This window comes from Rattus norvegicus, chromosome 9, assembly GCF_021556685.1.
Source record: "Rattus norvegicus strain SHRSP/BbbUtx chromosome 9, alternate assembly SHRSP_T2T, whole genome shotgun sequence".
Taxonomy (NCBI): Eukaryota; Metazoa; Chordata; class Mammalia; order Rodentia; family Muridae; genus Rattus; species Rattus norvegicus.
Window position 1 is genome coordinate 121992744 of NC_141542.1, and position 16466 is coordinate 122009209.

At 41.3% G+C, this 16466-nt stretch overlaps 1 protein-coding gene across 11 annotated transcripts in view; it reads right to left on the reverse strand.

The window, feature by feature from the left end:
- Ptprm (protein tyrosine phosphatase, receptor type, M) overlaps positions 1-16466 on the reverse strand; it is a 701363-nt gene that overhangs the window by 271576 nt on the left and 413321 nt on the right. For all 11 annotated transcript variants that reach the window (NM_001431774.1, NM_001431773.1, NM_001168632.2 and 8 more), the window contains 1 exon segment: positions 16059-16161. In NM_001431774.1, coding sequence (NP_001418703.1) covers positions 16059-16161 — 103 coding nt within the window.

The following is a 16466-nucleotide window of genomic DNA, read 5'->3' on the forward strand; positions in this document are numbered from 1 at the left end:
CCGTAATAGCAAGAGAGGAGGGCCAAGGCTGAAGTGAAGTTCTAAACGATGCCTGCTCCTTAGCAGTTGGCAAGCATGGAGGAACGGTGTTCTCGTTAGCAAACAGCACTGAGAAGGTTTGTGCTTTTCCTTAAGCAGTTTTGTTGAGATTTGAGGGAGTAAGTTGGACAAGACTTCAATTCTACTTCTCCTAGCATCTGAAGGTTTCAATTTTGAGGATTCTTATGATTTTTTTATGAATACGGAGGATTGGTTGGATTTTGACTGTTTTTTGTATATATTTAAATTTTTATTCAGCATACAGCAACTGCTTTCATAAAATGGACAAACCATAATAGCGTCTTGCCTCCCAAAGGATCTCTATGCTCAACAGAATGGGTTGTACCACCCGTTTCCCTAGAGGATCAGCTTTTCCAGTTTTCTGGAAGCAGCATATAAAAGACAAAGCAGAACTATAGACAGAGGTGAAGGAAAAAGTTGCTGAAATCAGTTCACCTGACTTCTGATCAAGGCCCTGCAGTCTTAGATTCCCCATCTTAGTAACACGTAGCAGGCTCAGTGGACAAGTGGCAGCAGGGTAGCTCTACCGCTAGCTCCCTTCCTCAGTGATGGGCCAAGGGATGCTTGCTCTCATTGACTACTCACCCCACAGTAGGCACTGATGGGGGACATCTGCCCAGTGCAGGATTTTCCTTCCTCTTGCAGACAAGATTCCTCTTGCAATCACTATACAGGCTGGCTTCGGCTTTTGGAAATAAATGACCTTGGGCACCGTATGGAGATCCTTTCTCTTTCATCACATCATGAGAGTTATCAATGATATTGCTATTCCTGACCTCATACCTCCTGACTTCAATAACTAGGCTGCTGTCTTCTCGCCTCTCACAAGGAACAACCCTTCTAAGAATCATCCATCTTTTGGGGGTTTGTGTCACAGCACATGTATGGAGAGCAGAGGAGAACTCGTGAGGGAGGGCAAGTTCTACCAGGTGGCATCAGACTCAAGTCATTATGTTCAGCAGTAAGGAGGGAACACGTTTCTCCTCTTGAGACGTCAATAGCGTCTTCTCCCTTTTATTGAGATGGGGGCTTATTTATCTCAGGATGGCCTCGAACTCTCTATGAAGGTAAAGATGAGCTTGAATTTACACATACACAATGATGTTGATGTGTTCATGGTGTGTGTGGATGCATGTGTGTGTGTGTGTGTGTGTGTGTGCACATGTGTGTGTGTTAGGGGTTTAAGAACAATTTTGTGGAATTTATTCTTTGCTTTCCTATAGACTTGAGGTATCTAATTCAGATTTCTGGGCTTGCATGGTAAGATCCTTTACCCACTGAAGTCCTCTCTGGGTTCTGGAAAGCCTACTTGGGAAAAGCAAGCAGAGTGCTTATAACTTTGCATGTCTCCAAATCCTAATCCAGAATTCTCCCAATACGATCTGTCTATCTCTGACCCTTCTGTACTGGTACTTGGATGCTGTTCCCTCTAACATACAGGCCTCTTAGAAGTGATACTCATAAAACAGGGCCACCATCACCTCTTCCTGGAGCTTATGACAAATCTGTTGCTTTCATTGGCTCTGACCCAGCTCCAGACTCACAAATGTGTTTCAGTGAAGAGTGGGAGTCATTGGTGCCCCTGGATTGATGTCTTCAAGTCTTGTGGAATCCTGGGTATAGATGGCTGCTACTTAGTCCTATTTGGTCTTAGAAGTGTGTATTATTGAAGGTATAATATATCTAGAAATGATTCCTAGGTTATACATGATGTGTGATTACTTGGGTCACTGAGATTTGATATCATATTCTGCTTTACTACTAATCCCATTTTCATTTATTCCTTGAATACCTAAAAGTTAAAAGAATAAGATATTACCAAGAGGAAAAGATGTAGAGCACTCAGACGGGGCTGGCCAAATGCTAACCTTTCTTGGATGACTTAAAATTGACAAGTGCTAGAGGCTCAAAGCCAGAATCTGTCTCCTGTGCAGTCTTTCCTTCCACCAGTGCCATTTCCTACCGCATCATTCCCTGGGCTCTGTGGGTGTCACCATTCCTTCATGAATCCAACAGGTACTGTTTGAGGGCCTCCTATGTGTGAGGCCTGCCCTACTGTAACTCGAACAATCCAGTTTATTGTTTTCTAATGAAGTATTCCCTAATGATACTAATTCACGTGTGTGTGTATGTGTGTGTGTGTGTGTGTGTGTGTGATGAACACCTACGTGAACATGAATGGGAAGTATTTTTTTTCAGCTAACAATTTAATGGAGGCTAGGTGAACATTTGACAATTAAACAGCCATTTAATGGGCCTCCCTTTTAGCCAGATGGCTAACTTACATCAAACACTCTACACTTCAGATACATCATACGTTAAATGGCTGTCACCTACTCATCTCTAAAAATATTAAAGAAAGAGTTAAGTTGACTGGAGCAATTTCAAACCCCAGATGCCTTTTCATCCTTGGTCCACAAGACGCATTAGAGTTTTAAGCAGCCAGCCCTCAAATCTATTTGCTGCTTAATAATTTAAGCACTCATAGGTCAAACAGCTCTTTTCTATTCCCCTTTATCAAAGTCCGTGTGCTAATGAAAAACAGCTAAATCCTCACTGCTGCCAAGCTGCCATATACTGCTGTCCCCTGACAGAATTAAGATGTCATTAGTCTCCAGGTCAATGGTACCTTGACCACGCTGGTGTATTTCCTATTTGTATGAATAACACTGAGTTACTTATGAATTTCATAAAATCTTTCCATCCATAGCCAGAATCTTGGATATAGCCTTTGAAACTCTCACTCTTCAAATGGTTTTTCTCAAGAAGATTAAAGACAGCAAATTCTCACGACTGGCAAGCTGATCAGAAGTTTCTGGGCTCAGAGAGTTGAATTAAAATTCTATTATCCTTTTAATGTATTACTCAGTTCCCCTTTGTTTATTAAAGCTGTACCATTCCTAGCCCTCTCTCACCACTGTTGTGGGATTCGAAGGAACAACAACAAAAAATCCTCCAACAGTATTTGCAATATTAAAGTGTAACCCGCAGTGATGACAAATCTGCCAAAGATGGGACATCATTGCATCAGAATTTACCAGAACTTACTTAATGCAAAATTTACTTTATGCCAGAGTTTCTATAACACAACTCTGGAGCCTTTACAAGGAGAAGAAATCTGTTTTGATATAGAATACCACATGAAACATAACCCAGTGAGACCATCTGAACGTCTTTCATGTGCTTCCTCAAGCTGGAGAGTTCAAGTGCTGTGCAATATCCTCAGCTGGCCCCTAACTCTGAGGCCTTCCACAGGAAGCTTCCTGTAGACTTGAATTTGATGGCATAATTTTGCTCCAGTTCATTCCAAGATTAAGCCCTTGGCTGTGAAGTCTATTTTTCTTATTCATTTATTGGATTTCTCATCATCATGAAATATTGGGAGGTAACCTGACTGGTCAACAGAAGGAGGGGCTCAGAGAATGAGTCAGAGAGATGCCATGAGCCTCTCACTGTGGCCTTGGCCAATACCTTAAAAAAGAGACACTTCTGATTATTTCAAAGGCTCGCTGATATTGCCCTTGGGCTCTCTAATAGTGATTTTTTTTTGCCTTCATTTGCATTTTGGGGCACAAATCACATGATCTATATTTATACAGAAGAAGAGAGGGACTGGAAAGATGGCACAGTGGGCAAAAACTCTTAGTACTTTGCAGAAGACTCATTTAGTTCTCATTTCCCAAAAAGCTGACTTACAAGGCTTACAACTGTCTCTAATTCCAGTGTTAGGATACCCTACATCCTTTTCTGACGTCTGTGGGTACACACACACACACACACACACACACACACACACACACACAAACTTTTTTAAATGGAAGATTGTTAGTATCTAATTTTTTATTATCTACAAAACAAGCACATCATGTATAATAAATGAATACAAGCACAACCCAGGTCAATTGCTTTGCAACTTCAAGAAATTCACATTCATCCTGTTCTTTGTTTAGATATAACTTTCTCCTAAATTTGTCAATGAATGAAAATATATGGCACACCTCCACCTGTATACTCCTCCCCATGTCACAGCTCCACATGCTTCCTGGGAGACTTATTTGAACCTGGGACACCCAGCCCAGCCAACACTAGAGACAAACAGATGGTGACTGGCAAGTGCAAGAACATAATCAACAGAAATCAGTGCAATGTGGCACCATCAGAACCAAGTTTCCCTACCACAGTGAGCCCTAGATACCCTACAATGCCTGTAGAGTAAGACGGTGACCTTAAGTCTCAACTCATGAAGATAATAGAGGCTTTTAAAGAGAATATAAACAGTTCCCTTAAAGAAATATAGTAAAACAGTCCAATAGGTAGAAGTCCTCAAAGAGGAAAGAAAACAATTACTTAAAGAAACACAGAAAGATACAATCAAACAGGTGAAATGAATAAAATTGTTCAAGTCCTGAAAATGGAACTAGAAGCAATGAAGAAAACATGAGTGGTGGCAATCCTGGAGTTGGAAAATCTAGGAAAGAGAACATAGACTACCGATGCAAGCATCACCAACAAAATATAAGAGATGGAAGAGAGAATCTCAGGTGTAGAAAATACTGTAGTATAAATTGATAAAACTGTCAAAGAAAATGCTAACTGTAAAAAGTTCATTAACTCAAAATATCCAGGAAATTTGGGTAACTATGAAAAGACCAAACATAAGAATAATGGGAATAGAAGAGGGTGAAAATTTCCCATTCAAAGGGACAGAAAATATCTACAACAAAATCACAGAAGAAAACTTCCCTAACCTAAAGAAAGAGTTAGCTATAAACATACGTGAAGCCTACAGAACACCAAATGGATTGGACCAGGAAAGAAAATTTTCCTGCCACATATTAAACAAAACACTAAATTTACAGAACAAAGAAAAAATATTAAAAGCTGTAAAGGGAAAAGGCCAAGTAACATATAAAGGCAGACCTATTAGGATTATACTGGACTTCTCAACAGAGACTCTAAAATCCAGAAGATCCTGGACAGATGTATTGAAGACCCTAAAACAACACAAATTACTATACTCAACAAAATTCTCAATCGCTAAATCACTGATAGATGAAAAAACTAAGATATTACATGACAAAAATCAATTTTAATAATATCTACTTCTAACACAAGGAGGGTAACTACCCCAAGAAAACACAAGAAATTATTCATCTTACAGAAAAGCCAAGAGGGGGAAACACACACACACACACACACACACACACACACACACACACACACACACACACACCCAACATCAAAATAACAAGAACTAACAAATGCTGGTCGTTAATATCTTTCAACATCAGTGGACTCAATTCTCTGATAAAAAGACACAGCCTAACAGACTGGATGTGTAAACAGAATCCATCATTCTACTGCATACAAGAAACACACCTCAACAGCAAAATAGACACTACCCCAGAGTAAAGGTCTAGAAAAAAGGTTTTCTAAGCAAACCACCCATGAAACAAGCTGGAGTAGCTCTTCTAATATTTAATAAAATGAATTTTCAACCAAAAGTAATCAAAAGAGATAAGGAAGGGCACTTTGTACTCATCAAAGGGAAAATTGATCAAGATGATATCTCAATTCTGAATATTTGTGTCTCAAATGCAAAGGCACCCACATTTGTAAAAGAAAGTTTACTAAAGTGCAAATCATACATTGAACCCCACAGAATAATAGTGGGAGACTTCAACACTCCACTCTCACCCCAGTGGACAGGTCATCAAAATAGAAACTAAACAGAAAAACAATGAAACCAACATGTTATGAACCAAATGGATTTAACAGACATCTACAGAATCTTTCACCCCCAAACAAAAGATTATACATTCTTTTTAGCACCTCACAGAACCTTCTCTAAAACTGACCATACAGTAAGACACAAAACAAGTCTCAAAAGATATAAGAGGATTGAAATGACCCCTTGCATTGTATCAGATCACCATGTATTACAGAAATAATAGAAAGCCTACATATTTATGGGAACTGAACAACTCTTTACTCGATGATCATTTGGTCAGGAATCAAATAAAAAAGAAATGAAAGCCTTTGTAGAATTCAATAAAAATGAAGGCACAACATACCCAAACTTATGGGACACGGTGAAAGCAGTGCTAAGAGGAAAATTCATAGCAATAAGTGCCATCATAAAAAAAAATTAGAGAGGTCTCATACTAGCACCTTCACACCACACCTGAAAGCTCTAGAACAAAAAGAAGCAAAACACTCCCAAAAGGAATAGAGGGCAGCAAGTAGTCAAACTGAAATCAGTCAATTAGAAACAAAGGGAACAATACAAAGAGTCAACAAAACCAAGAGCTGGTTCATGGAGAATATCAACAAGATAGGCAAACCCTTAGCTAAATTAATTAAAAGGCACAGAGTCAGCATCCAAATTGACAAAATCAGAAATGAAAAGGGATTCATAATAACAGAAAAAAAAGGAAATTAAAAATATCATTAGGTCTTACTTCAAAAGCCTGCACTCCAAAAAACTGGAAAATCTAGATGAAATGGATGATTTTCTAGATAGATACCATACCAAGGTTAAATCAAGATCAGGTAAACCATCTAAACAGCCCCACAACCCCTAAGGAAATAGAAGCAATCATTAAAAGTGTCCTAGCCAAAAAATGCCCAGGACCAGATGTTTTAAGTATATAACATAAGTCTAACAGAATTTCAAAGAAGAGGTAATACCAATGCTCCTTAAATTAGTCCACAAAATGGAAATAGAAGGAACACTGGAAAACTCATTCTATGAGGTCATAGTCACCCTCATAGCTAATCCACACAAAGACTCAGCGAAGAGAGAGAATGTCAGACAAATTTCACTTATGAACATCAATGCAAAATACTCAACAAAATTCTCACAACTAAATCCAAGAATACATCAAAAACATCATTCACCATGATCAAATAGGCTTCATCCCAGGGATGCAGGGATGGTTCAATATACAAAAATCAATCAATGCAATCCACTATATAAACAAATTGAAAGGAAAAGAATCACATGATTATTTTATTAGATGCTGACAAAGCCTTTGATAAAATCTAACATCTCTTTATATTAAAAGACTTGGAGAGATCAGGAATTCAAGGCACATACCTAAACACAATAAAAGCAATACACAGAAAGTCAATAGCAAACATCAAATTAAGTAGAAAGAAATTTGAAATGCTCCCACTAAAATCAGGGACAAGACAAGGCTGCCCACTCTCTACCTATCTATTCAATATAAGTACTTTAAGTCCTAGCTAGAGGAATAATACAACTAAAGGAGATCAAGGGGATACAAATTGAAAAGGGAGAAGCCAAAGTATTGTTATTTGTAGATGATATGACAGTATACATAAGTGGCCCCCAAAATTCTACCACAGAACTCCTAAAGCTAAGTGGCTAGACACAAAATTAACTAAAAAATTTAGTATCCTTCCTTTATACAAACTGTAAACGAGCTGAGAAAGAAATCAGGGAAACAATACCCTTCACAATAGCCACAAATAATACAAAATAGATGGCAAAAACTTCAAGTCCCTGAAGAAATAAATCAAAGAAGAATAAGAAGATAGAAAGATCTCTCATGTTCATGGATCAGTACAGTTAACATAGTAAAAATGGCCATCTTACCAAAAGCAATCTACAGATTCAACACAATCCCCATTAAAATTCCAAGGCAATGCTTTACAGATCTTAAATGAACAATTCTCAACTTCATATGGAGAAACAAACAAACAAACAAACAAACAAACAAACACCAGGATAGCTAAAACAATCCTGTACAATAAAGAAAAAAAAAAAAACTTCTGGAGGTATCATCATCCCTGATCTCCAGCTGTACTACAGAGAAATAGTAATAACATCTCATTGGTATTGGTATAGAAACAGACGTTGATCAATGAAATTGATTCAAAGACCCAGAAATAAACCCACATACCTATGGACACTTGATTTTTCACAAAGAATCTAAAACCATACCATGAAAAAGAAAGCATCTTCAACAAATGGTGCTGGTCTAAAGGGATGTCTGTGGTAGGAGAATGCAAATAGATCCATATTTATCACCTAGCACAAAATTCAAATCCAAGTAGACCAAGGACCTCGACATAAGACTGGAAACAGTAAATCTAATAGAAGACAAAGTGTGAAATAACCTTGAACACATTGGTACCAGAGACAATTTCCTGAACAGAACACCAATGGCTCAAGCTCTAAGATCAACAATTGGCTAATGGACCTCATGAAACTGAAAAGCTTCTGTAAGGGAAAGGACACTGTTGATAGGACAAAATAGCAGCCTACAAACTGGGACAAGATCTTCATTAACCCTACATCCAGCAGAGGGCTAATGTCCAAAATATATAAAAAACTCATAGAGTTAGACTCCAGCAAACTGAATGACCTAATGAAAACTGGGGTACAGAACTAAGCAGAGAATTCTCAACAGAGGAATCTCATGGCTGAGAGACACCTAAAGAAATGTTCGACATCCTTAGTCATAAGGGAAATGTAAAGCAAAACAGCCTTGAGATTCTACCTCACACCAGTCAGAAGGGCTAAGCTCAAAAACTCAACTGATAGCACATTCTGGCCAGGATGTAGAGAGAGAGGAACACTCCTCCATTGAGTGTGGGGATTACAAACTTGTATGACCACTCTGGAAATCATTCTGGCATTTTCTCAGAAAATTAGAAATAGTTGTACCTGAAGATCTAGCTATACTGCTCCTGAACATGTAACCAAAAGACGCTCCTCTCTACTACAAGGACATACATGGTACATACTCAATGATGGGTGGATATTAGACACAAAGTACAGGATACCCATGATACACCCCACAGACCCTAAGTAGTTAAACAAGAACGAAGGCCCAAAGAAGATGCCTGAATCTCACTTAGAAGGAGGAACAGTCACAGGAGGAAGATGGAGGGAGGGAACCGGATGGAAGCAGAGGGAGAAAGGGGAATGCAGAGTGTGTGTAGGATCGGGTGTGGAAAGAGATATTAGAGAGGGCCAGGAGAATGAATGGAAATTTGCAGTTTCCAGGGGAGGGGGTTGGGGAAAATCTTTAGGAAGTCCCAGAGACCTGGCATGGGGGGAGGCCCCAGGAGTCAATGTGGGTGACCTTAGCCAAGATGACTAACAGTGGGGACAAAGATGAAACAGAGACTAAAAGAATGGCCAACCAATAACCGGCCCAACTTGAGACCCATCTCATGGGCAAGCACCAATCTCTGACACTATTGATGATGCTCTGTTATGCTTGCAGACAGGAGCCTAGCGTAACTGTCCTCTGAGAGGCTCTACCCAGCAGCTGACTGAGACAGATGCAGAGACCCACAGCCAGACATAGGAAGGAGGCCAGGGACTCTTATGGAACGACTGAGGGCCCCTAGGAGATAAGGACTCCACAGGAAGACCAACAGAGTTGGCTAGCTTGGACTCCTAGGTGCTCTTAGAGACCGATCCACCAACGAAGAACATACACAGGCTGTACTGAGGTCTCAGGCACAGGGGTGGCAGACGTGCACCTCATTCTCCACGTGGGTCCCTTGACAACTGGAGAGGAGGCTGTCCCCTCAGTGGGGAAATATGTGCCTAATCCTGTAGAGATTTGATGGGAGAGGGTGGGGAGATACTCAGGAGGGAACCCTCCCTCTCGGAGAAGAGAAGACGGGGAAGAGGAGTGGGGGAGGGACTCTAGGAGAGGGGACCGAGTGGGGGAGCAGCCAGGGTTTGGGATATAAATAAATAAATAAGTAAATAAAAAACAAAAGTTGTGAAAATCTTCTTAACAACCTGGTAATGATGTAATGACGTATTTTAGAAGCATCTCGCCAGTTTAAAGTGAGGACTTGGGAGCAGAAGTGCACCTGCTGTAACCACAGCCAGGATTTCTTGGTTCTTCAAGTGTGAGAGCAACCGATCTAACGACAACTTGATCATCCAATATGGATGAGACTCCACCAATAGTTTCACACAGTGAGGAGCGGCGCTAGCACACAGGCCCCTGAGTCTGGCATAATCTCGCTCGGTTAGCATCACTAATTTCTCTTTGTCCTGCTGGGATCTTAAGACTGGCCTTGGATTGCTGTGTGAGGTTGGCAGGCCACCATATGCATATTTTATGATCTCTCCGTGTCTCTGGCGCTGGCCACCGATGTTCTGTGTGTGAGTGCGCATGCTCATGAAAGCTTGCAGTCCAAACGCCCCGCTGCTCTGCAGGTTTGTCATAAGATCTGCTGTAATAAAATATTAATTACAGCTAAAAGGTTGGATGAAAACTATGAACTCAATTATAGACACATATTGCGAACAAAGGGCAGGATGAAAAAATCCTTTAGCTATGAAAGTTTCAGATAAAGATAATAACAGTGAGAAAAAAAAAGCCACCATCACATTAGACTCAGGCTGTGAGCTCTGTAAAGGGCCACCTGTCATTAATCTGCACAGCGGGCACCACAGTCAGAGTACATGAGCCCTAGATGGAACATCTTTTGCCGTGACTTCTGGTGCTTCCAACAACAAAGACGTCTTCCTTTGCATCTCCTACGTTAGCTAAGCTTATCTTAATTTAATCATTATGGGTTCATAGCAAGACTTGATTATAAAAAAATTATAATTCAAGGTCAGTTGCCATGGTGAACATGTATTTTCCTAGCCAACCCCATATACAGCGACAGAGACAACACTGTGGACAATAAACCTGGTGAAGTTGAGGGTAACCTTAATCTAAAAGTATTTTTTTAAGAAAAGGTGTGAATTCTGGATCCACTTGGACTTGCTCATCCAGTAGTCCCAAGGCATAGTTCTAAACTTGCTCGGACTTGAACTCCAAAGCCTTTCTGGTCCCACACGTTTGAAGAAGGGACGGTCACCTAACACTCATTGCCATATGTTTACATCATACTCAATTTAGATCCTTTTAAAAGCTTTAGTGCTTCAGGCCAGATGAGCTGGGCTGAACTCTAGATGTGACTACCAAGGGAAGAGATATACCCAGGAGGGGGTCTCCAAGAAAACATGGAGGATGCTGACCACAGGAGACTGATTCCAGCTCTGCTGTTACATCATCCGTTGCCTATGGAGAATCTTTCCAGCCTGTGTATTTCATTGTTCCTAGCCCGAGACTGGACGAACTGTGATGCTGATCCCAGAGATGGACGCTTGTGTTTCTGCCATCCCTTCTTTCCACGGTATGCACCATGCATTTGGTTTTAGGATGGGCACTGGGCAAGACTACAAAGAGAAGTTAGGCACAGCCTGTCCATCTGCCCGTGTCTGCTCCTGGGAAGGCCGGTATCAAGGGGTTGAAGCAGGTCAAACCTGGGAAGAACTATTACCAAAGAATCTGAAAAGCTTTTGCCCAAGGTACAAAGTCATAGGACCCATAGGGGTGTCAGTGCCTACCTCAAATTATCTTGTATCATCTACTACATTGAAGTTATACATCAGGACCTGGTGTCTAATCATTGCATCTATATATAATACTCAAAAAATATATAAATAATATATATTTCTCACTGTCTGTGTCTCCAAAATTCTGATAAAAAACAAAGTTAACGGAAGAGAAGTAGACCCAGTATGGTACAGCCATAATCTTGGCCACTCGAGAGACTCAGTTGGGGAGATCTCTCAAGCCAGGGTTTACAGGACAGCTCGGGAAACACAGTGAGACCCTGCCTCAGCAAACTAACAACCAAGCCAGCCAGCCAAAGCAGCAGCAGGAGACACAGAACCCAAAGCCTTTGGAAGGAAAACTCATTCTCCCTCACACCAGTCACTCAGGAGAAGCCTTTGTCAGTACAACAGATGGAAAGGGATGGCTGGGCCCTACTGTGGGTTTGCTCTAAGAGACCTCCACTCCGCTGGAGTAGCCTTCAAAATGACCACAGTTTCCTTACTCAGTTTCCACGATGCCAGTGTAGGCAAAACTATGCTGTAGGGCACGGAACGCAGGTAAGAGCCACTCAGGCTGCCTGAGGTGAAGAACAGGCAGAGATGTTTTCTGTCAAACCCAGAATCAAATGACCTGCTAGTGTTGCCTTGAGGAAACACAGCAGACATAGACAAGTTAGTATGGATACACTACACTTTGAAGTGTTTTAAAACACACCAGCTCACTCAACCCTCAGAAGAACCCCCTTGATGCTGGCACACTCTCAGGCATCAACAAGTTGGTGCTGATGGAGTGAGAGATTCTTTTGGAGTTATAAGGAAAGAGACAAACATACTGGCTACTCTTCGCTTAAGCCTGCTTTGGAAATACCCTGTCCATATCTCATAACCTCCTTGTTTTTAATTATAGTCACCTGTATGCACACACACACACACACACACACACACACACACACACACACACACACACAGACGCACTCGCACTCGCACTCGCACTCGCACTCGCACTAGCAGTACAAAGCATTCTTGTTAGCACAAGCAGGCTGTAACAGCTTACATACAACCCATCCTTTATTGAGTTCCTTCCTTTCTGACAAATTCTGAGGGATCTCTCTGTTGGATTGCATCTATCCAGAATGAATGATGGAGAGAAGGCAGAAATGAGGCGATTCTAACTAAGCAAAAGAAAATGAAGCCTTTCCTTGTCTTGTTGAGGAAAAAGCTGAGTCCATATATAGACATTTAAATTCTACCCTGGTGCTAGTTTACTGGATGGAATAATGGGGTTTTTGTTCTTCTTGGCCATCTCTAGATTTAAATAATTTTATGTGACAGAGCTGATGTGTTGGTCAATAAAAAGACAACAATTATTTACGTGGAGAGCTGTGTGCAAATTTCAGGAATCTGTCTTAAACAAGCTGGGGTTGACAGTAGAATCAATACACCACCAGCTCACCCTGCGAGGTGCACAAATGGAAGAGAAATGAATCCCAACACTGATGACTTACAGATCAAAGAAAAATCAAATCAATGCAAAGAATGGGGATCACATGATGATAGTACTTTTGACTGCACAACACTGTTCAAAACCCAGGAAAGCCAACAGATGTTCCCCTTTCTTCTCTCCCTTCTGTTTTGTTTCATCCCTTGGGAGGCGATGTGTGTGTGTGTGTGTGTGTGTGTGTGTGTGTGTGTGTGTGTGTGTGTGTGTGTGTGGTGTGGCAGTTTGATTTCATGTGTGTTTTGCAAATTTCCAGATGTGCTCAGTATTTTAATCTGCACAATGGCTTTATATTGTAGGTCCCGTACGATTTCTCAATCAGGGTCCTTATTTCCCTAAACATCAAAGCAAATTGAGAGCTTAACAAACGCTATTCACTTGAAGGGAACCGTAGACATTTTCTCACAAAGCAGTCTTTGCAGATATGTGGGCGTCGTCTATTTTTTCAATGGATAATCAGTCCGCTATGTTGTTCTGCAGAGTGAGTCTCTTGAAGGTTACCTTTGCTGTTATGAGAGAATGAAGAATAAAACCTGGACAAGTGAGGCTATAAGCATTTCCTTGCTCAAATGTGTGCCAAGACAATCTGCCCATTTGGGGACAGCTTCCTAGTCAACTTGGATGGCCCTACTGGTCCTCCTTTAAGGCAGGTGACACACTTATTAAAGTGTGCTGGGTAAGACAGCTGACACCTTCATTAATCTCAGGGCACTCCCTTTGTGTGGAGAAACTAGAAAGGATACAAGACATAGAGCAACCCTGGCCAGTTCAGGGGGTGGCCACTCAATAAGGACCTGAGGCTTATTCATCAAAGAAGCCTCATCATGAAACTCATTCGTTAAAGAAGAATGCTTTTGAGTTTGATGATTCTGTGACCACTGTGGAAGGGGGGTGTGGTGATGAAAACCCACATTTTCTCACGTGGAAGGAAAGTGGATTCTGTGAGGTTGACATCAGGTCTGTGGGATAATCTAAGCTGTGTGTTGGACTCTGACAAACATTCTATTGTGTGTGTGCGTGTTCGTGCATACGTATGGGTGTGAGTGCGTGTCCATGTGCATGTGTATGCTTGTTAGCAGACATAAACTAGAAAGCATACGTTTATTTAAAACTAACCAGTGTGGTCGCAACATCTCCAAAAGCAGAACAAGTATATAAAAATACACAATGAAACAAGAACTCAGTGCAGCACAGAATGGAAAATAGAACAGAAAATGGCAGAAAGATCAACGAGAATTTAGTGCAAAATGTAGATTTGGAAAGCAACAGTGGAAAGGGATTTTGTAGAGAGAACAGCAATAGCTGGTTTGGAGGGATCGGCTTCCTTCCATTCGTGGCCACGAACCTTGGTGACCATTGACATTCTGACTGTAATGCTTCACAGAATAAACAGTATTGTGTTCATTATTGCTGAGTCTGGAGAAATTGTTAGCTTGTCCAGAAAAGGCTGTGGTCAGAGAGTACATTTTTGATGAATGGAAATTCAGGATTTTAAGATGAAAAAATCCTGACCCGTGCTCCAAGAAAGAAAACACACACATGTGCACTGAGCCTGATTCACAGCTGTGAGAAACGATATACCCTTGTGCCTGCATAGAGGCTGGAAAATGACACACATGCATGCACAGAATCTGGACAGTGAAAACACACACACACGCCCGCACAGAGCCTGGAAAATGGTTGAAAGAGTACATGAGTCTGGACAGAGACCTGGAAATGGGTGCCTTGGTCAAATTATCAGACCTCTACACTGTGCAAAACTCAACCCAGGGAGCCATAGGGCATCAAATCCCCCTCCACTAGTGGATCAGCGGCAATGCTTAGCAGACTGTGTCCATATTCCTCGTTCTAGATAATGTCTTATGAATTAGCATAAATGGCTCAAAGAGGAACCATGACACACAATTCAACAGGACACCAATTGCTTTTGAAGAATTCTCAAGCCTTTTTAAACATAAACTTCCACAATTATACCCTAGTGCTATTCTCTTTGGCTGCATGAACCAAGGGGTGTGTGTGTGTGTGTGTGTGTGTGTGTGTGTGTGTGTGTGAGAGAGAGAGAGAGAGAGAGAGAGAGAGAGAGAGAGAGAGATATCAAGCAGAACAAAGCCCAAATATTCACCACATAAAAAGGAAGAAGAAATATGGTCACATATTATCAGAATTTAAAAGGCTCATCAGATCAAATTCTCCAAACAGGAGCCTTGAGACAAACTGCATACAGTTTTACTGTGAATGGAGATGCTGTCCTGAGGTGCTATCCCGATGCTATCCAGGATAAGAGATGGATGTAGTGGTACCCGTTCAGATAGGCAAAGGTAAATATCCAATCCCACTGAAACAAGAAGAAATTACACCTACAGAGACTACTGATCTTATGCTAGGTCCACTCCTGGGATTATTTTGAAATCTTCCTAAATCATTCACTGTGACTGTCGTACTTTGTGGTTCCTTTTAAAACGTAAATCATAGTGGAATGAGAAATTGAGCCCACACATTGGTAATAAACTTAATTTCGAATAAAGGTTTCGTGTTGATTTTCCCAGTATTTTTCTCTCCTTCAAAAAAAGTATTATATTAAATATATACTTGAGAAATCGGCCAATTTAAAAATTGAATAAACATATTTTTTAAAAAAACAGTTGATTTAAAGCACAGGAAGTAATGTCCACCGTTCCTGGGAACCTGATCTGTAGTAAGCAGTTATCACTTGAGAGTCAAGTTGCCTAATTAAGAGCTTTGCTCTATTATCAAAAGGACAACCCTCTTTTGTTGGAGTGTGCATGCGCGACATTTATATTCCCTTCCATGGAGCCCCTTCATCTTCCTCAGGCACTTCCTTTAAGGAGAATGGATGAGGAGAAAGCTTGGAAAACCAAGAAAAGACTCTGGAGAAATTAGTGAACATGCCAGGAGCGCTTCTCTCGGAGCCAGTGAGGTCCTTCCCGCTGCCCCTCCCTCTGCCCCTCCCTCTGCCCCTCCCTCTGCCCCTCCCTCTGCCCCTCCCTCTGCCCCTCCCTCTGCCCCTCCCTCTGCCCCTCCCTCTGCCCCTCCCTCTGGCCCCCTCCCTCTCTGCTCCTCCCTCTAGCCCTTCCCTCTGCCCTTTACCTGACTGGAGCCCCTCTGCTTTGAGCTGGTTTCAATAGCACTGTCACCGTATTGTCAGTCTGATTCAAAGGTGTCTCAAATTCATAGGCTGGCATGGAGGGTGCTAGAGAAAAGAATTAGATGGGAGACATTATTTCTTGCTTATTTTCTTAGTAACACTTTATTATTATTATTATTTTTTACAAAGGACACTGAGAACAAATAGTAGCAATCAATTGACCACACCCAAGGTTTCTGTATACCTATACCTGATACAAAATAACAGGGACAGTTGCTCCAGTCTGATCTGTGAACCTGAGCTGAGGCTGGGAAGGGGCAGAGGGGGCTTATGAGATGTTAGTGCTGCTCACAGTGATGTTCTGTTTTCCCATCTGTGTTCCAGCAACCTGCTCTCTCTACGGGTCATGG